The 21896-nt window shown below is 36.7% G+C and overlaps 1 protein-coding gene across 1 annotated transcript in view; it reads left to right on the forward strand.

Annotated features, from left to right (window-relative positions):
* The window catches only part of CSRNP3 (cysteine and serine rich nuclear protein 3), a 178585-nt gene that overhangs the window by 11593 nt on the left and 145096 nt on the right, over positions 1-21896 (forward strand). Inside the window, 1 exon segment of the mRNA XM_077751206.1 lies at positions 18313-18401. Coding sequence (XP_077607332.1) covers positions 18389-18401 — 13 coding nt within the window. The 5' untranslated portion in view covers positions 18313-18388.

A 21896-nucleotide genomic window follows, 5' to 3' on the forward strand; every position in this document is an offset into this window, starting at 1 on the left:
AACACAATACATAGTTCATTGGTGGTCACCAGACGTTAGAGGGTGGGGGGCTCTGGGGAAATGTTAGTCAATGGCTTTAAAAAATAAGTAAATAAATAAAATATTTCAAAATAGACTTCAAATTCAGTTACACACACACACACACACACACACAATGATAAGAAGCAAATGGTAGAAAAAAAACCTCCACTACCAATAACCCTTGCAGATTTGATTTTTCATTTTAATTTTGATTGCCTTTGAAGTATTATCTCATTTAATCCTCACAAAACAGCCTATAAGATGAGTGAAGGTGGTGACTTTGGTGGTTTTATTCCCATGTTACAGATAAGGAAACTGAGAAAAAGACAGCATAAACAGCATACCTAAATTCACACAATTTGTACATGCTAGGCTGGCGCTTGAATTAAAACCAGCTCAAATGCCCAGAGCCAGCATTGTTAGCCACTACACTATTGTATGTGTTCTGAAATCCGTAACAAAATAAAAATGATCATTCTATTTCCATGTCCTGCAACAGATACTATATTTCAAAACCCGTAATTTTTGAAGAACTTTATGCGTTAAAGACAAATGGTTCTTCATTTGTCCAGAAACTTTGATCTAGAAGAGGGTGCATCATTGAATGGGAACAGATTTTGAGAAAGTGGGGAGGGGGTGATTGTTGTAATAAGTTTATTCTTCAGACAAAAATATTCATTGGCAAGTATGATCTGACTCTCTGTTCTAGGTAGTCAAAACAAACAAACTGCTAACCACTTTTAGGATTCCAAGGATTTCTTTTCTATAGAGCAAAACCCATTAATTTCTATTTTCCACTTAACTGAGGAGTAGTAAAAAGATAAAGTACAGGTATTGCTTGATGTGAAACGGGGAAAAGCTGGAAACAATAGTGTTCAACACAAATAAATAGAGATGGTGGTTGATTGGGCCTTCTTTACCTTTTCTGCAAATGGCTTAAAGGATATATCATTCACTTACATTATTAAAAGAAATTCTCTTTTGAATTGTTGAGGTAGGACAAAAGAAGATTAAACTGCTCTGCTTAGCATCTTACATATTGTAGCTGCAGGTTAACTTTAAATACATTTTTGTTTCTTTGTGGCCAGTTTTTGTTTCGATAGCCTCCATCTGGCATTGATCTGCATTCCTTTTGTAGTCTGATTACCAGGCATGAATCAAAGAAATCAACTGGCTCCTCGGTCTTAAGACGCTGGAGAAAATTACCTTTTCAGATTCCTTTTTTTTTTTGTATTTAAATTCCTTATTTAAGATAAAAGAGAGAGAGAATTCATCCAGTATTGTAGTCAACCAAGACCTGTCAACATAACCACTTTCACTTAATTTCTCTTACTATATCCATCTTTAATTTTTTTTCCTTTTTTTTTTTTTTAACTGGTGATACTTGGCATTATGTCCTCGAGCCTCTTTAAAATATTCAGTTAATGGTCATGGTTATATTTGTCAAGGCTTTCTACTGCAAGGTTAAAAAGCCCAACATAATCTAATTTAAACCAAAAAAAAAAAAAAGACCTCTTAGTTCATGCAGTCAAGAAAGACAGGAGTGAGATCCTATCAGGCAAAATGGATCTGTGACTCAAATGGCAACCTCTGCTCTCCCCGCCCCCTATGACTTGGTTCTCTTTTCATTATGAGAAGGCCTGATTTTCTCCTCCTGCATTTGGGATTATGGGTTTCCCTAATCTGTGGAAGATATTTGCCTGCACTATATATTTTTTTCACTTTTATTCATTCATTTATTTGTTTGTTTTGAGAGAGAGAGAGAGAGAGGGCACACTATTGGGAGAGGGGCAAAGAGGCTCCATGCTGTCAACTCAGGTTCCAGGCTGTCAACACAGAGTCCAGCATGGGGCCCAAAAACCACAAACTGTGAGATCAGGGCTCAAGCCAAAATCAGTAGTCAGAGGCTCAACCGACTGAGCCACCTAGGTGTCCCCCTAGCACTCTATTCTTGAAGGCAAGGAATAATCACTTCCATCCCTGGCTCCAACAGCTTAAACGGTGAAATATCTTGTGTCTTTGTGAGGATTGTCTTAATGTGTCAACTGTGTGCCCATTTGTGCTCAGATCTGGTCTGCCCTTCCTCTGAAAACTATATCTTGCCCACTGATTGCCAGATGGACTCAGCAAATAAGAGGTGTTGGTGGGACAATGGAGAGCAAGATGAAGGGATAAGCTAGAGTATTTCCACCCACTCATCCAGGCTTCAGGCAGTACTTGCAGTGGTCACTGCATGTCTGCCATGTTCCAGCCTTTGCTGTGATGGCCCTGCATCTGTGGTCCTAGACCACATGCAGCAGCCTTCCCACATACCCCTCTTGCATGAGGTAGCACCAGGTCTGGGGCTCTGGTGACACCAATCCTTCCTTTGTGCCTACAGCCATAGAAGTGTCAGCTTCTTACTATTACTATACTCTGAGTTTCTTTTCTCTGTTTAGTTTAGCATCTCACGTCTTCGAAAATCTTTATAGCCTGTTCATCATGAAATTCCTTCCATTGGACCACCTAACATTGCCTCTCTTTCTGAGGTGGACCCTGACCAGTAACCCTAGCATGCATCGGATGCCCTTCACTGAATCACTATGGCCAAGGAATGAGGTTCTTTGATTAGCTAGGTCTTGTTCACTTACCTATTCTTGTGATAGTAAGAAAGGAGATGTGGAGTATGTTACCAGAAAAAAAATAGAAGGAAAAAAATATTTTGGGCCACCAATAATAATGGGTATCATATCATAGCCATTTTGATACCAGAGTTAATAAATATGAAGACCTAAGTTAATTTTTTTGAAACAGCACTACATAATAGTGAGCAGTGGAAAGATTCAGGTTAATTGCTTTTAAATCTATAAATACTTTATCAAAATTCTGCCCTTTTGTGTTAAAAAATAATGAGTACATGTCAAATAAATGAGAATATTAGGGGAATGGAAAAATAAGGTAAAAACAAGGCTAAGGAATGCTCTATGTTACCCTCCTGTTTCTGGTTAATAAAGAGAACTAATATATTAAAGATCTGCTATGAATCACATGATGTTTTAAATGCTGTACCTATCTTCCCTGAAAAATACAAAATTAGAGATTATATGCCCATTTAACAGTTGAAGAAGCTGATATTAAGTAACTTGCCCAAAGTCACAGAGGTAAGATGAAAGCATCAGCAAGATGTCAAGATGTCAAATTCTGTTTGGCTTGGTTTGGTTTGGTTTGGTACTCCAGAGCCTAAGCAATTGATATTACATCATCACGCCACTAATGTTTCTCCCTTGAACTGTATTGAATCTGCATTTCTCTACTCAGATTTAAAAAAAACAATAAAAACATCTTCACTCCGGGTTCATTCACAGAATGTCTCTGATTTGTTCCTCATTATTCTTTAAGAGAGTGCAAGTTGTTAAGACAGCCCCAGTGACCATTCAAGACTTTATTGGGTGTTCTGACCCTGTGGGACATCGACTGTATGCTTTCCATAAGGGAAAGTGCCCACATCGTAACAACCAAGGTGGATGCCACAGGGTGCCTCAGCAACTAAAAGTTGAGTGAACAAATTCTGTAAAGTTTTTCCTTTTATCCCTGTCCATGGATATTGCTTTTTCTTTTTTTAGGTTTGATTTCTATTTTCTGCAGTACACTGAAAGTACACCGACGAACATAGACTGCAATTTAGCTGTGTTCCGAAGACCATCTGTAAGAATTTATGTGTTTCTTGGGAATCTGATCAATTCTAGCAGCAAGTCCCTATATTCTCTCCAAGATTAAGGAGCTCTGCAATCAATTTTATAATTAAAAGTTAGTTTCTGCTTGAAAAACTGGGGGCCCAGTGTACAAAAACAATTTTATGCTTCAGAATTGATTTCCTGAATGATTCTCTTTAATGCAGATACATATGCATTTTTATGTGAAGTCGTAATTATCATTTCACAGAATTTAATTCCCCCCTCCCTCTTCCTTCCTTCGTTCCTTCCTTCCTTTGTTCGTTCGTTCGTTCGTTCATTCGTTCCTTCCTTCTTCCTCTCTCTTTTTTTCTTTCTTTATAGTATTTCACAGCATAAGTTTACCCCCATACAGTCATATATTCTCTTGCCAATTGTTTTTTCAAGTTGTTCTCTTTTTTGATATTACAGTCTATACTTTTTTGATATTAAAATCTATACTGCTCTAATTATTCATTTACATGGTACATATTCAATTTTATACATTGTGCTATCAAGCATTGTTAAATTACTTTTAATGGTATTTCCTGATTTTAAGATAACCCATGAATAATTTATTAAATACAATCTTATTTTGAGCCCTCTTCCTCTCTCTCGGTCTCTTTTTCGTAACCACACTTCCTTCCCTCCCTCCCTCTTTTTTTTCCCTTTTGTTTTGCTTTGCTTGGTTTTTCTCTTTTCTTCCTCTGTGTTCTTCATCTATATCTCTTGCTTCTATAGGTAACTCTTGTTGACCTAGTTTATATCCTTTCATTTTTTCAATAACAAATATTCATAGATAAACATATTCTCTTTGAAGTTTTTTTTGTCAAAAGTGAATTATATTATATACATTTTTCTCCATCTTGATTTTTGTCATTGAACAATACCTTATGGAAATTCCCTAACATAATTGTCATAGCTCTTTTTAATGATTGCAAAATATTTCAAGTTATAGAAACATCATGTTTTCATCAAACTTTCCCATGTTCATTTGTTTCAGCTAAGTTTCTCTGCTACTATGAGTGAGACTCATACCTATTCTTTTGAAAAAAATCATTATATACTGGTACTTTACTTTTTAAAAAATGTTTATTTTTCAGAAAGAGAACACAGGTGTGGGGGGTAGGGGCAGAAAGAGTGAGAAAGAGAGAGGGTCAGAAGATCTGAAGCAGGGGGCGCCTGGGTGGCTTAGTCGGTTAAGCGTCCGACTTTCACTTAGGTCATGATCTCGCGGNTCTGTGAGGTCACGACCTGAGCTGAAGCAAGATGCTCAACTGATTGAGCCATCTAGGCATCCCTGGTGCTTTATTTTTTTGAGGATAGATTCCTAATAGTAGGACCNGCAAGATGCCCAACTGATTGAGCCATCTAGGCATCCCTGGTGCTTTATTTTTTTGAGGATAGATTCCTAATAGTAGGACCATTGACATAATACATATAGACATACTGCTTTTTTTAAAAAAGGCAGCAAAATTCATACTTCTGCCAGGTTTGCGTATGATCATACTTTTCCCCAAGCAATAAGTGTTAATTTATTTATTCAAAATTATAAAGCCCATGATGTTTATTTGTATTAGTAGTCAAGAAAACTAATAAGTGAAGAATACGATGACACAAATGTACTGTGAAGAAAAATAAGGCAAGTTTGGGCTATAGAAGTAGGGTTGGCTATTGTAAATGAGATGGTCATAAAAAGGTTCTCCAAAGGGATGCCATTTTGATAGAGGTTTGATGAAGTGAGGAAATAGGCCATGTAATATCTGGAGTGGAAGGAGGCTTCTAGAAGGAACAAAGAACAAATGTAAAATGTCATCAAAGAGCTTGTGTAGACGGGCAATGAAGAGTGAATGGAGAAGGCAGAGGCCAGCTTAGTGTCAGGTGGTGGAAATGGGACATGTGGACTTGGTCAGAAGTGGTCAGATTCAGCATAAATCTTCAAGGTGGATCTGATTAGAGAACTGATGTGTAGATGTGAGGTTTAGGAAAAAGAGATAAATATGAATGATTCCTAGGCTCTTAAAGGAAGCTTTGTATTTTGGAATAATTTTAGATTTATGGAAAATTTGTAAAACTAGCACAGAATTAATTCCATAAACCCTTTGCTCAGCTTCCCCCAGTGTTAACGTCTTACAGAGCCGTGGTATTACTATATACAGTTCAGTCTTAAGGTGGGATTGGTGATCGAGCTCTAATTTCTGAAGGGGAGAAGTATCTACATATATTTTTTGAAATATTGGTAAGAAAGATTTGTTCTTTCTATACTAGTTACTTATTTATTCAGTCATTTATTTATATCAGTGTAGACTAATATTCATTTTATTCTTTGGGTTATAATCTAATAATGTGATTATATTTTTTTCCTTAAGTTATTCCAACTTTGACCATTGAGAGTTCTTTCAAGTTGATTCTTGTGTCCTTTTGACACTCCTATGCCTATTTCTTTTCTTTCCCCTCTTTGTTTTCCATCACTATGAAATGCTTCAGGATCATTTTGTGTTTACCCTGTCCTGATCCTAAAATCAGCCATTTCTTTCTTTTTTTTTTTAATGTTAGGCTCCATTTAAAAAAAAAAAAAAAAAGTTTATTTATTCTGAGAGAAAAAGAGCGAGCGTGTGTGCTAGCAGGGGAGGAGCAGAGAGAGAGAGAATCCCGAGCTGGCTCAACACTGTCCGCACAGAGCCGGACACAGGGCTCAGTCTCACGAAGCAAGAGATCACGATCTGAGCTAAAGCCAAGAGTTGGACACTTAACCGACTGAGCCACCCAAGTGCCCTTAAAATCCGCCATTTCTTAAGGAGCTATGTTTTTTATGTGAGCGATTGGGCAAACACTGATGCCATTTACTGGAATGGGAAAGCTGGGAGTAGGAGGAGGAAGCCTGGAATCTGTTTCCTTCCTTTCCTTCCTCCCTTTCATTTTATTATTATTACTATTATACTAACATGTTAACTTTCAAAGTGTATTAACCATTCAAGTGAAGCTGTGGAATTGGCAGTGGGTATAAGACTGTACAGCCCAGAGAAGAGGTTCAGGCTAAAGATTTGGGGTTCATAATTAATGATGGTATTTAAAGATATAGAACTGTCTGTTTTTGTAAGAAAGACTCAGAGAAAAAGTCTCAGACCTCAGTCTACTAAAGGATTTATACATCAGAAAGAATGGAAGAAATTAAGCAAGGAGGATCAGAAAGGGCACCAAGTCGGGGTGCCTGGGTGGCTCAGTCAGTTAAACGTCAAACTTTGGCTCAGATCATGCTCTTACAGTTCGTGGGTTCAAGTCCCGTATCAGATTGTGTGCTATCACCACAGAGCCTGCTTCAGATCCTCTCTCTGCCTGCCTCTCTCTCTCTCTCAAAAATAAATAAACATTAAAAAAGAAGAAGAAAGGGTAGCAAATGAGGTAGGAGATAAGCCTACTTTATGCATGGTATCCTAGAAGCCAAGTTAAAAAAAAAAAAAGGGAATGTGATTACCTAAGTCAAACTCACTTGAGAGACAATCTACCATTTTGTTTGGCAATATCCAAGTTTACTGCTGACCTTGAAAACTACTATTTCAGTGGAGTTATAAATATTAAGTTTAATTTGGAAGAGTTGAATATGGAATAACATCTAAGGAATGGAGAATGCCCTCTCTGGAGAAGTTGTGTAAAATGGAATTGAGGGGCACCTGAGTGCCTCAGTCGGTTAAGCAGCCAACTCTTCATCTCAACTCAGGTCATGATCTCATGGTTCTGAGTTTGAGCCCCATGTCAGGCTTTCCACTGATCATAGAGCCTGCTTAGGAGTCTGTCTCTTCCTCTCTCTGTCCCTCCCTTGCTTGAACACATGCGCGTGCGGACTCTCTCTCTCTCTCAGAATAAATGAACTTTAAAGAAACTTATAAATAAATAATTTAAAAAATGGAGTTGGGAGGGCTGCCTGGGTGCCTTAGTTGTTTGAGTGTCCAAATATTTTTTTAATTAAGAAAAATTTTAATACTTATTAGTTTTGAGAGAAAGAGAGAAGAGGAGCGTGAGGGAGGGAGGGGCAGAGAGAGAGATAGATGAGGGTCCAACTCTTGATTTCAGTCCAGGTTATGATCCCAGGATTGGTGGACTGAGCCCCATGTCTGGCTTCACGCTAAACATGGATCCTGCTTGAGATTCTCTTTCTCTCTCCTTTGGCCCCTCTCCACTGCTCTTGCTCTCTCTCTCTCTAAAATTAAAAACAATTTTTTTAAGTTTAAAAATGGAGTTGAGAAATAAGGTGATGAGATGGGGAAATGATGTAAAGGAATGTTTTAATTAAGTCTTTAATTTTAATTCCAATGTAGTTAACATACAGTGTTATATTAGTTTCAGATGTACAATATAGTGATTCAACAATGCTATACATTATTCAGTGCTTATCATGATAAATGTACTCTTTAATCACCATCACCTATTTCACCCATCTCCCCACCTACTTCTCCTCTGGTAACCATCTGTTCTCTACAATTAAGAGTCTATTGGGGTGCCTGGGTGGCTCAGTCAGTTGAGTGTCCAACTCCTGATCTCAGGTCAGGTCTTCATCTCAGGGTCATGAGTTCAAGGCCCGCTTTGAGCTCTGTGCTGGGTGTGAAGCCTACTTAAAAATAGAGTCTATTTCTTGGTTTCTTTCTCTCTATTTTTTCTTTTGCTCATTTGTTTTATTTCTTAAATTCCACATATGAGTGAAACATATGGTATATGTCTTTCTCTGACTGACTTATTTCACTTGGCATAATACTCTCTAACTCCATCCATGTTGTTGCATATGGCAAGATTTCATTCCTTCCTATGGTTGAATAATATTCTATTGTGTATATATACCACATCTTCTTTATCCATTTATCTATTGATGGACACTTGGGCTGCTTCCATAATTTGGGTATTGTAAAAAATGCTGCAATAAACATAGGGGTACATGTATCCTTTCAAATTAATGTTTTGTATTTTGAGGGGTAAATACCCATGAGTGGGATTACTGGATTGTAGGATAGTTTTATTTTTAACTTTTTGAGGAAACTCCATATTATTTTTCACAGTGACTATACCACTTTGCATTCCCACCATCACTTCATATGAGGGTTTCTTTTTCTCCACACCTTCGCCAACACATGTTGTTTCTTGTGTTTTTTACTTAGCCATTCTGATAGGCATGAGATGATATCTCATTGTTGTTTTCATTTATTTTTCCTTGATGATAAATGATATTGAGCATCTTTCCCTGTGTCTGTTGGCCATCTGTATGTTTTCTTTGAAGAAATGTCTGTTAATGTCTTCTATTCATTTTTAAGTGTTTTTTTTTTTTTTTGGGGGGGGGTATTGAGTTGTTTCAGTTTTTTATGTATTTTGGATACTAACCCTTTTCTGAATATGTCATTTGCAAATATCTTCTCCCATTTGGTAGGTTGCCTTTAAGTTTTATTGATTGCTTCTTTTGCTGTGCAAAAAGCATTTTATTTTGGTGTACTCCCAATAGTTTATTTTTGCTTTTATTTCCCTTGCCTTGTGTCTAGAATAATACTGCTATGGCTGATGTCAGAGAAAGCACTGCCTGTGCTCTCTTTGAGGATTTTTATGGTTTCAGGTCTCACCTTTAGGTCTTTAATCCATTTTGAGCTTATTTGTGTGTAGAATATAAAAAAGTGGTCCAGATTCCTTCTTTTGCATGTAGTTGTCTAGTTTTCCCAGCACCATTTGTTGAAGAAACTCTTTTTTCCATTGTATATTCTCTCCTTTGTTGAAGATTAAATGACCATATAGTTGTGAGTTTATTTCTGGGTTTTGTATTCTGTTCTTTTGATCTATGTGTCTATTTTTTGTGCCAGTACCATACTGTTTTGCTTACTACAGCTTCATAATGTAACTTGAAATCTGAAATTGTGATACCTCCAATTTTGTTTTCTTTTCCAAGATAACCAAGGATCCTTTGTGTTTCCATATAAATTTTAGGACTGCTATTCTAGTTCTGTGAAAAATGCTGTTGGTATTTTGATATGGATTGTGTTAAATTTGTAGACTGCTTTGGGTAGTATAGACAGTTTAACAATAGTTCTTCCGACCTATGAGTATGGAATGCCTTTCCATTTCCTTGTGTTGTCTTCAATTTCTTTCATTAGTGTTTTATTATTACTTTTTTAAATGTTTATTTATTTTTGAGAATGTAAGTGAGTGGGGTAGGGGTGGCAAGAGAAGGAGACACAGAATCCAAAGGAGGCTCCAGGCTCTGAGCTCTGAGCTGCCAGCACAGAGCCCTATGTGGGGCTTGATCTCACAAACCATGAGATCATGACCTGAGTCGAAGTCAGACTTTTAAGTGACTGAGCCACCCAGGTGCCCCCTTTCATCAGTGCTTTATAGTTTTCAGAGTAGGGCCTTCCATCTCTTTGCTTATATTTATCCTAGATATTTTATTGTATTTGATGAAACTGTAAATGAGATTTTTTTTAGCATTTATTTATTTTTTAGAGACAGAGAGTGTGAGAGGGGGAGGGGCAGAGAGAGAAGGAGACACAGAATCCTGAAGCAGGCTCCAGGCTCTGAGTTGGAGCGGCACAGATTCTGATACAGGGCTCAGAACCGTTACCCACTAGATCATGACCTGAGTCAAACTAGGATGCTTAGCCGACTGAGCCGTCCAGGCGCCTGAGATTGTTTTCTTAATTTCTCTTTCTTGCTTCATTATTAGTATATAAAAATAGAACAGATTTCTGTATATTGTTTTTTATCCTACACTTTATTTAATGCATTTATCAGTTCTGGTAGTTTTTTGGTAATCTTTTGGGTTTTCTATATACAGTATCACATCATCTGCAATTAGTGAAAGGTTTACTTCTTCCTTGCCAATTTGGATGCCTTTTATTTCTTTTTGTTTTCTGATTGCTGTGGCTAGGACTTCCAGTACTATGTTGAATAAAACGAATTTTTAAGTTGGGAGACATTACAACATATTTGCAGACAGATGGGAATAACTCAGTAAAATGGGGGTAGGGGTGGGGGTGAGGAGGAATAGTTATGCAAGAGCAAGAGGAAATAATTGAAGTAGCAGAGACCTAAAACTGGGTGAGAGGAAATGGAATCCAAGAGAAGGAATTTACCTTAGGTGGGAGAAAGAAGTTTCCCCATTATAACAGCATCGAAGGCTGACTATGTGGATACAAATATCAAGGGTATACAGGATATAGATAAGGAGAGGAAACTGAGGGGCACCTGGGTGCCTTAGTCAGTTGAGCATCTGACTTTGGCTCAAGTCCTGATCTCAAGCCCTGAGTTCAAGCTCTACATTGAGCTCACTGCTGTCAGCTTAGAGCCCGCTTTGGATCCTCTATTACCCTCTCTCTCTGCCCCTCCCCTGCCAGTGCTCATGCTCTCTCTGTCTCTCTCAAAAATAAGTAAAAACATTAAAAAAAGAGGAAATTGAATCATTGTTCTTCTGATTTTCTCAGAAGCTATATCATAAACTGAGAGAGAGGAAATGGAAAGAAATGTTGGAGAGTTACAAAGAAGCAAAGGTGCTTTTGTTAGTGGTGTCATAGGGGTAGCATGAATTAATAAGAGAAATGTGATAAAGAATGTCAGGTGTTACTGAAGACCACTTGAAGTCTGTGGTCATATGTCACTATGCCAGTAATGTAATATCCTACATTTTCTCTAGTCCATAATTATCTGTTCAGCTACTAGGGGTAGGTTCGTGGTAGGAAGAGAGCTGAATTTAAGCAAATGATTTTTTTAAAAATAGTTTATTGTCAAATTAGTTTTCACATAACACCCAGTGCTCATCCCCACAAGTGTCCTCCTCCATACCCATCCCCCCTCCCCCCCACATCCATCAGTTCTCAGTTTTTGTCAGCATTCAAGAGTCTCTCATGGTTTGCCTCTCTCCCTTTCCCCCACCATTTCCCCCCTTCTTCTCCACCTTGTTCCTCAGTTAAGTTCCTCCTAATCCTCCTATACGTGATTTTTTTTATCATGCTGATTTGTGCAAGAGAGAGAAAAGTCTTGGAGGTGAGTATACACGTGAGGGTAGTCTACTATGTTGAATAACAGACCCTAAAATGGGTGAGTGGGAAGTGTGAACATGAGTGGGGGGAATTAAAAAGGTGTAGAGGTCAAGAAACATTTTTGTTGGTTAAGTGTATCCTCTAAACAACTTGCAACCTTTTTATTAATTATTTATTTATTTAGAGAGAGAGAGAGAGAGAGAGAGAGAGAGAGACAAAGTGCAGGGGAGGGGCAGAGAGAAAGAAAGAGAATCCTGAGCAGGTTCCGCCCTGTTAGCATAGAGCCCAGTGCGGGGCTAGATGGCATGAACCATGAGATCATGACCTGAGCCAAGATCAAGAGTCTGTTACTTAACTGACTGAGCCACCCAGGCAACCCCAAGTTGCAACCTTTTGTTACAAAGGTTCTTTTTAAAATAAATTGTTTAATGTTTGTTTATTTTTGACAGAGAGAGAGAGAGAGAGAGAGAGAGAGAGTGAATGAGAGAGAGAGAACAAGCAGGGAAAGGGCAGAGGGAAAGAGAGGGAGACACAGAATCCAAAGCTGGCTCCAGGCTCTGAGGATCAAACCTACAGACTGGGAGATCATGACCTAAGCTGAAGTTGGATGCTTAACTGAGCCACCCAGGCACACTTTGTTGTAAAGGTTCTTTAAGGCTTCCCTGTGACCCACTGATCCTAAGTGCCCATGTGATCCTAGAGCCTGAAACACCTGTTTTAATCCCTTTTACTCTCTCTAATCAAGTTTTTACCTCTTTTTGGATCAATTTCACTAATTTAAAAATTTCTAGAAAATTATATACTTATTTAGGTTTTAACATTTTTACCTGAATTTTCACCTAGAGTTTCTTATAATTCTTGCAGACTTCCCATAATTATAGTTATGTCTTTTGCCATGTGTTAGAGATCTATCTGAACAATTCTAGACAATTGTTTGTAAACCTTTGAGCACAGCTGATTGAGTGGAAGAATCCCACGGTGACTACATGATACATAAATAGCCTAATTAGAACTGATTTAATTTGTTTGGATAACTCTTGTCCACTTTACTGAAATGGAATGAATAAGTGCTATCATCATTTTAGAAAACTTTTTTGGTCATGTGATACTACTTTATTACAGTTCAACTCATGTTAGGAAAACATGGAAATTCATTCTTTGCTGTTTGGTAAATGAGTAGATACACACTTCAGACTGTGTAAGGTACACAATTAGAGTGATACTGATACTTAAGAAATAAGTCTAAATAGAATCAATATGACTGCCAGTGTGTTTTTATTCTTTTAGGAAAATAGCATCTAACTTAACATGGCAGATTGGTCTTTCCTGCTACATGCTTTTGCCCTCGGTCCTTTGTTCCTGTCAGGAAACTGTCCTTCAGAGAGAATGATGCTTTACTGGATGAAGTCATGTTAATTACGCAATACCACATTTTAAGATGCAGTTGCAAATGCAATTAAACTATTGCACTGAACTTATAAGTATTACTATCACCTTAGAAACAGTGAACAGCAAGTTCACATTTCTTCACTTGTGTTCACAAACGGACATTTCCTTTTGACATTCTGAAACTGAAATGAGCCAGACTTCCAGACATGCAGAAATGTTGGCTTGGGGGTCTCCAATTCTGTGATTCTTTTTTTTTTTTTTAAATTTATTTCTGAGAGAGAGAGAGAGAGACAGCGTGAGCAGGGGAGGGTCAGAGAGAGAGAGAGAGACAGAATCTGAAGCAGGCTCCAGGCTCCAAGTTAGCGGTCAGCACAGAGCCCGACGTGGGGCTCGAACCCACGAACTGTGAGATCATGACCTGAGCCGAAGTTGGACGCTTACTCGACTGAGCCACCCAAGCACCCCTCCAGTTCTGTGATTCTGAGACGAACAACTTTGTTCTCAAAAACTCAGCATCTGCAAAAGAGTTTTTTAATATTTCAAGTTTTAATTTAAATTTTAATCAGTAACATACAGTGTAATATTAGTTTCAGGAGTAGAATTTAGTGATTTATCACTTACATATAACATTCAGTGCTCATCACATGCAAGAGATAACTTTTTTTTTAACACAGGAGTACGATAAGAGTGTCTTAAGTTATATTTCCTTATAGTTAATCAGTGTATCATCCATTAAAAACAACACAAGCTGATCTTATGGCTCAGTCAAGGCTACCACTGCAATATTACCTTCATTAACCTCAGTGAAATCTAGCTTGACTATTGACTAAAACATGCCAACAAGAGCTTTGTGCCTCACTGACCTACTAAAGATGCCCTTTAGAGAAAATATTGGCAAACATTGGAGAGTACCTTTACCCTTGCCACTCCACTCGGCTGCTGGGATGTATGGGGTGGTTTGCAGTAATGTCCATGGACAACCAGGAAGCCAAGGAGCCTGAAGCAAGGAGAGGTAGAATTCACCATTCTCTGTAGCTCTGCAATACTGTAGGAATTTCTAAAAGTGAAAAACTGGGTCTCAGGGAAGTTCTTTTTTTGTTTGTTTTTAATTTAAAATCAGTTTAGCCTACAGTGTAGTCTTGGCTTCAAGAGTAGAATCCAGGGATTCATCTTACATTTGACACTTTATCCTGAAAAGTGCCCTCCTTAATGCCCATCCCCCATTAAACTGATCCCCCGCCCACCTCCCCTCCAACAACCCTCAGTTTGTTCTCTGTATTCAAGAGTCTGTTATGGTTTGCCTCCCTCTCTGTTTTCATTTTGTTTTTCCTACCCTTCCCCTATGTTCATCTGTTGAGTTTCTCATTCTGCATATGAGTGAAATCATATGATAACTGTCTTTCTCTAACTGACTTTGCTTAGCATAATACCCTCCAGTTCCATCCACAATGTTGCAAGTGGCAAGATTTCGTTCTTTTCTATCAAGTAGTATTCCGTCATACATCTATACATATATATACACATATGTATATGTCTAAAAAAGATGTCTCCTTTTAAAAATATTTTTAAATGTTTATTTTTGAGAGAGAGAAAGAGCGCGGGCAGGGGAGGGGCAGAGAGAGAGGGAGACACAGAATCCGACGCAGGGTCCAGCCTCTGAGATATTAGCACAGAGCCCTGTGTGGGGCTAGAGCCCAATGCGGGGCTCAAACCCACAAACCACGAGATCATGACTTGAGCCGAAGTTGGACACTCAACTGACTGAGCTCCCCAGGTGCCCCATATATACTACATCTTCTTAATCCATTCATCAGTTGATGGACATTTAGTTTCTTTCCATAATTTGGCTATTGATGATAGTGCTCCTATAAACATTAGGGTGCATGTGTCCCTTCAACTCAACATTTTTGTATCCTTTGAATAAATTACTAACATACAATTGCTGGGTCATAGGGTAATTCTATTTTTAATTTTTTGAGGAACCTCCATACTATTTTCCAGAGCAGCTGCACCATTGTGCATTCCCACCAACAGTGTAAAAGGGTTCCCCTTTCTCCATATCCTCACGAACATCTGTTGTTTCCAGACTTGTTAATTTTAGCCATTCTGACAGGTGTGAGGTGGTATCTCATTGTGGTTTTGATTTGTATTTCCCAAGGAATTTCTTAATTGGACCCCAGATATTAGAAAAGACCAGATATACACCATAAATATTAGGTGCACGATTCTAAATGATAGCATGGATTTATGCCAGTTTTATTTTTTACTGAACTTAGAATCACAAACTAGGGGTTTTTAGATGACTGCCATAAAAAATTGATGAAGGCAAATGATGTTGCATTTCCAGCAGTATACATGTTCCTAGTCTTCCATAAATATTACTCCTTGAATATTTTTCTTAGTGCCTGGGATGGTTCTGTTTATCCACAAATAAGTCCCAGATGTCACTTGTCACAGCTAAGGTCACCCATAGGACTGGGATCCCATTCAAGTACTGGTATAACAACAGGCTATGCTAGGAGTATCCAACTCTGGTCGTGATTACTGCATAGACACAGAATTCCTGGAATCCTGGAAAATGGCAGTTCCCACAAATCTTGTTTAGACCACCCTTGCTGTGCCCAGAGGGGCTTGCAAAAGAAGAGTCAGAGCCCCTAGATCTTTCTGAGATATAGTACCTAAAGATTATCCCTTTACAAAGTTGACTGGGTCTCAAAGTGAGTGCTATTAATGCACAGATATTAGCACAACTCTTTAAATTCTTTCTCACATAAGTGCATACACATTTCCTCACACAGTCTCACACAGCCCATGTTCCCAGGTCAAATCTCCAGAAACAGAGTGCTAGGTTGAAATGGTTTCCAGCATCCAATACTGCACATTGTACTCAGAAGTCACATTGGTCCTCAGATGCTCCATCTTGGAACTTTGCTTTGAATACAACTTGTTCTTCCAGAATTATTCTTCCTTTGTGATGAACTCCTCCTAGGGGATTGACTGGCCTCAGTTAGGGTCGATCCTGTCCATAAAATATTTGTTTATATACTTGACTTTCAAATAGGTCAGAGTTTGGGTTCTTTTTTTCCATTACCAAGGGTCCTTTGGCCTTTGTCTAAATTACAGGGTATTTTAGATAGATATTATAGATATGTAAATTTAGATACTTTTGCTTTTCTCAATAGACTACCTTAAATGCCTATGAAAAATCTTTTCTTTATTTGGTTATAAAACACAATTATGTTTTCAATTTCAATTTTACAATCAGTGGCCAAAAAATACTTAATCTCTTCCTCCAGATTTAGCTACATGTCAATTTTTGTATTTATAAAATAGGGAGACTGAATGTGATTGCAGTTTCCTTTTTTTGTAACGGCAAACACTTTTTATTTTCAGGTTAAACTCTTAAATGATACCTTAATAGGTAAAAATGACATTTAAATATTATGGGATTCATTTCCATTAACAAGAAAGTTTGAGTTGAGATTATGAATGACATTTATAGACATACTCAACTCAGCATCTAATTTATTTTTAGTAATTTGTTTTAATTGCAAATAATTTTTAAAGTTTTAATTCATTGGACATATTACAAGCAGGTAGAGATCTGTTACTATACTTGCTTGACCTACAATCTTCAGATTTGACCTACAATCTTCAGATATGTATTTATCATTAACAGAGAAGACAGAAAAAGTTATATGCTGAAATATACCTCAAAATAATGGAAACAGATGATACAAATAATTGTTTCAGTGGTCTTTAGTATGTTATCATTTGAGGATATAATGTTCTCAACAGAGTTTAAGATACTTAAAATTATACTTAAAATTGAATTTTAAATTAATCTCTCCAAAATTTTTCAAGTACTTCTGCTGACCAAACTGGACTTTGTTTTATAATTCTTCTTCTTCTTTTTTTCTCCTTTGGTAAACGTTTATTTATTTTGAGAGTGTGTGCACAAGTGAGTTGGGGAAGGGGCAAGAGAGCAGGAGAGAGAATCCCAAGCAGCCTCCGTGCTGACAGCAGAAAAGCCTGACATGGAGCTCCATCTCATGAACTGTGAGATCATGATCCAAGTTGAAATCAAGAGTCAGATGCTCAACCGACTGGGCCACCCAGGCACCCCTCTACTTAGTTCCCTAATTCTAACCATAATTTGGTAAAACTTATATGAGTACCACAGATATACTCTAGCCTGTTCTAAATCCCTGTATCTTTGCATATCCATGTAAATGCACATAATGTTTAAAGGAAGAAAGAGGCCCTCAGATGTACAATGTTCCTGAGACATTTTTTTTTCTTAACAACTTTGATATTTTTAAGCTTGTATGAACAAAGCACCCTATGTTGTTTGTTCAGGCAATTTCTTCATTCAAGTAACCCATTTTAGTTTTTCTATACTACCTATTATTATTGGTTATGGTCTGTGTTAGTTCATTTCTGGGTATTGTGGAAATAATAAATGAACCACACTTCACGAATTTCCCTAGCTCATCTCTAAGGAAAACTTTTAATTTGTATATGACATAGTGATTTATTTCTACATGTTAGAATGGAAAGTTCATTAATTCCTTAGAGAAAGTGACTATATACATTTTAATTTGAGGACAATTCAAGTATATAATTATTGTGAGGATTTCATCACCTTTTAAAATTATTGCACTAATCATTTTTAATTCTAGCACTGTAATTTTAAAAACAAGATTTTTTTCTTAAAGCCTAAGGTATCTTAAAACCAGGACGTATAAATGTTTGATATAATTTTATAATTAAATAGTTTCCTTTAAGCAAATCCAAAAACATATAATAAATATTCATCATGATTGTTAACAACTATCTAGCTATGACATTTTCGTTGGTTTTCCTGGAGTTTTGTGGGTCTTAAAGATATGAATCTCCTGGAGACCAAAAAGTTACTGAAATGTAGTGTAATCCTATGCTGATTAATAAGATGGAATGTCTTTAACTTCTTGCCCATAGTAATATGTGCTTATTGATTAGAAAATTGCTACATTCTTCTAGCATGGATATTCTTTCTGCTAAACTATATACAGTATGATCATTTAGTTCTGTATTTAATGCCTTGTTTATATTCCACGATTCCTATTGATTTTTCTGTGTCACATTATATTTATACCATGTAGTTAGCTTTGTTCTTTGAAAATATAACCTTATGTGACATATTGAGACATGTTTTCTTTTTTAAGGAAAAAATAAGGAGATATCAACTGACTGAAATGATGTTTTCGGAAGCGTAGAGTCTTCAGGAAGATACTGGAGTTCATGAGATCTCAAGGTTAGCAGGTCATTATTATTTCTATACTTTTACAGATCTGAGATATAACTGTGTAACTGTTCCAAGTTATTCCTGCTAAAGTGTAATTGGATAATAAGGACACATATTTACTTAAAATATATATTCGAACAAGATCTCTTCAAAGTTTCAAAAACTTCTTTTGTACCAGAAATACATTGTTTAGTTTAACTGGGAATGGTTAAAAGAAAATATTGTTTCAGTAGAAAATAATTGATTATTAAAATTTGCTTTGCTTTTATAAAGGGTAGCACTATTAACATAAAAATAAATATTAGGCATCCTTATGAAATTTTATTTCTGATTGAAAAATAATGCACACCTACTTTGCAAACTTTTCATTTAGTTTGTATCTTTGGTTGCAACATGTATGCCTATACACAGATAGTTTAGAAAGGTAGCTAATCATTAATCCTTCTACAATTCTCTGAATCCCACTCCCTGATTTTCCCAAAGTACAGTCAAACAAATTATCCCTCTGTTGGAAAATATGGGCTCAATGAAATGACAGTTCATATGAATGAGCAGAAAGATGGTTGAGGACTTTTTCTATGTTGTTCAGAGCTCAAAGTCTGGAAAAGAAAAACAAAACAAAACCGATTATAATAATAAACTAAAGTAAAATATTCATTTAGAAGTTTGAATTACAATGTAGGCATTGAAATAGTTTATTCTCATGGGATAGTTTGAGAAAGTAGATAATTTCTGCCTTTGTTTTGTAGGACCCAATATCAAATATTCATAATTAAAAATGAAAAAGTATTGATGATCTTTTATTTTGATTGCCTTGGTCAGACTTGTCTTCAACTTCTACATCTTTTCCTCACTCATTCAAGGGTATATTCATTCAAAATTTAGGACTTACCACATGCAGGACACTGGGCTAAGTGCTTCGGATGTTTCAAAATGAGTAAGATATGGTTCTTGTTCTCAAGAAACGCCCAACCAATATGTTACTAAGAAACTAATTTTATTGTTAACGTAAGCAGCAGATATTTAAGAAGACACACTAAATCTTAAAAGGCCATGTAATGAATTCTAAAGTGCACTGAGAATTATTTGGGGATTATTCAAATTTTCACGTTGTGGCTTTTATTAGCCTAGCATAGCTAGAGTTTATACCAATGAAAGTGTTGTTGCTTTATTACAACCTACACCCAACTGACCTTTTATTAAAGTGTCTCTTCAAGTACAACACAAGTAATATGTGATTTTGAGACAGAAGTCTCTTTTTTGCCACAACTGCAAATTTAATGTTGTAGAAAGTAGTCATGCAAACACCTGTGAAAAAAACAAAGGTGAGCATTGCCCATTTAGTGGGTTTTTTTTTAATTTATTCCAGTACATCTAACTTTATTAAGCTCACCAGAGAACTAAATCGTTTCCCGAATGACCTACAAAGGCACGTACCTTAAAAGGACTGACTGCTATAAACCTCTGAGGGATCCATATGCAAATAGTAGCCAGAGGAGTAAAGAATTTGTGGTGGTGTGGGAATCCAGACTGCTTGAAATGGAATTGCACAGCACTGTGCTGCTCATGAAAAGCTTTTAAAAAGGTGATCTGTGAGGAAGTTAAAGCAAATCAAGTAATTAAAAATAGTAAAATTGTTTTTTGAAAAGTCAGTGAAGATACCTCTTGCTTAATGGTGCCATTAGATTTGCTGTTAGATTGATTTGCATAACAACCACAATCATTCCACAAATATTTTTTTTAAAGTTTATTTATTTTGAGAGAGTGTAGGAGTGTGTGTGAACATGCACGCATGTGCGTCAGCAGGGAAAGGACAGAGAGAGAGAGAAACCTAAGCAGGCTCTGCGTTGCCCCCACAGAGCCCTACACGGGGCCCCATTTCATCAACCATGAGATCATGACAGGAGTCAATATCAAGAGTTGTACACTTAACCAAAAGCCACCCTGGCACTCCTCAACAAGTATTTATCAAGTGCCTACTATGTGCATAGGAGAGCAACAGTAGTGAATAAAATACACCAATATTCTCGCCATAGTGGAAATTACATTCTAGAGGGCGATAATATATAAGCAATAAAAACCAAAGTTGATTATATATTTTGTTAGATGGTCAGAGTGCTATGGAGAAAATGAAAACAGGAAAGAGAATACAGAATATAAAGGGGTGGTATTTTTAAATAAGCCTAATGACTTAGTACTGCATCAACAAGAGAGATAGATACTACTTTTGCCCAAGTAGTGCCAACTAAAAACAAATATAACACCTCCTGGTAAATTTTCTAAATCATCATTTGTTAAAGTAAATGTTGTTAATACATGTAAAATAACTAGTATGTGTCTTCCTTAATTTCACCAGAAAGAAACGATATATTTTTAAAACGATAATATACTTACTACATGTACATAAAATGTCAAAATGTTTGCAAGAAACATGCAATTGAACATGGATTAGTCCAATCACTTACTAACGGGCTAAAAGCTGTAACTGTTCATCTGTGTAGGGGAGAAAATGAATCTCTTTTTTGAATTGAATAAATATTATGAACCTAAAGTAGTTACATATCTCTATGACAATATATATAGATGACACATGGTGCTAGAAAGTTCTATATCACTGTCTTTGTTTTTTTATTATTAGTCTTATTGTCATTTTAGGAGAACTCCAAGTACTGAGGTTGATAGTGGAAGGGAGTTGTTTAAACACCTTCTCATGCCTGTAGCAGTAATTTTTTAAGGGACACATGTCTTTCTTTGTACATCTGATATATTAGAAGATACATGGAGGTTTGGAAATTAAAATAAATTAATCCATTTGTGATCATTAACAAATGAGTCATCAAGTTTCCTTTGATCATAATCTGGTTGGGTTTTTTTCTGTGAAATGTTACAAACCATTAAATGCAGAACACAGGAATCTGGAGGTGTGTATGGCCCCAGTGACCTGTCCATTTTTTGAAATCCATCTGAACTATAGATGAATGCATCATATAAATTGATATTATCTTAAAAGCCACTCAGGATTGACTTTCCTGGGTATAGAATTGAAAGGTTTAGCCAGTTTGATATTCAGAAAAAGAAGTTAAATCAATTGTTTTCCACTGTTATTAAGTCAATGTGAAAAGAATATCTAGTCATCAAAATAAACAAATAATGGATTAGGAGGCCTCAAAACCTATCAAATATTGCAGCTCCTTCAATATTCTAAAAGGCAGGGGTTGTAAATGGTATATCATCTAAAGGAAATAAATGTCCAGTATTGTAGTAGTAAAGGAATGATGCAGTGAGGGTCACGATTGTTTAGAAAGTCTATTTTAGTTAAACAAAGCAGAGAGTACCTATTACATGTGGTGTAGACAGAAAAGGCACTCAGCTCTATGATTTTGACCAAAAGAAGCAACTGATGTTATCTGTTTGGTAAAACCAAAAGAAAAGAAAACATGAGAGATATAAGAACTGATGGAAGATTATGGAGAAAACAGGACTTCTCATGTAATGTCCCCGTGT

The sequence above is a fragment of the Crocuta crocuta genome, unplaced genomic scaffold, assembly GCF_008692635.1.
Source record: "Crocuta crocuta isolate KB4526 unplaced genomic scaffold, BGI_CrCroc_1.0 scaffold219, whole genome shotgun sequence".
Lineage (NCBI taxonomy): Eukaryota > Metazoa > Chordata > Mammalia > Carnivora > Hyaenidae > Crocuta > Crocuta crocuta.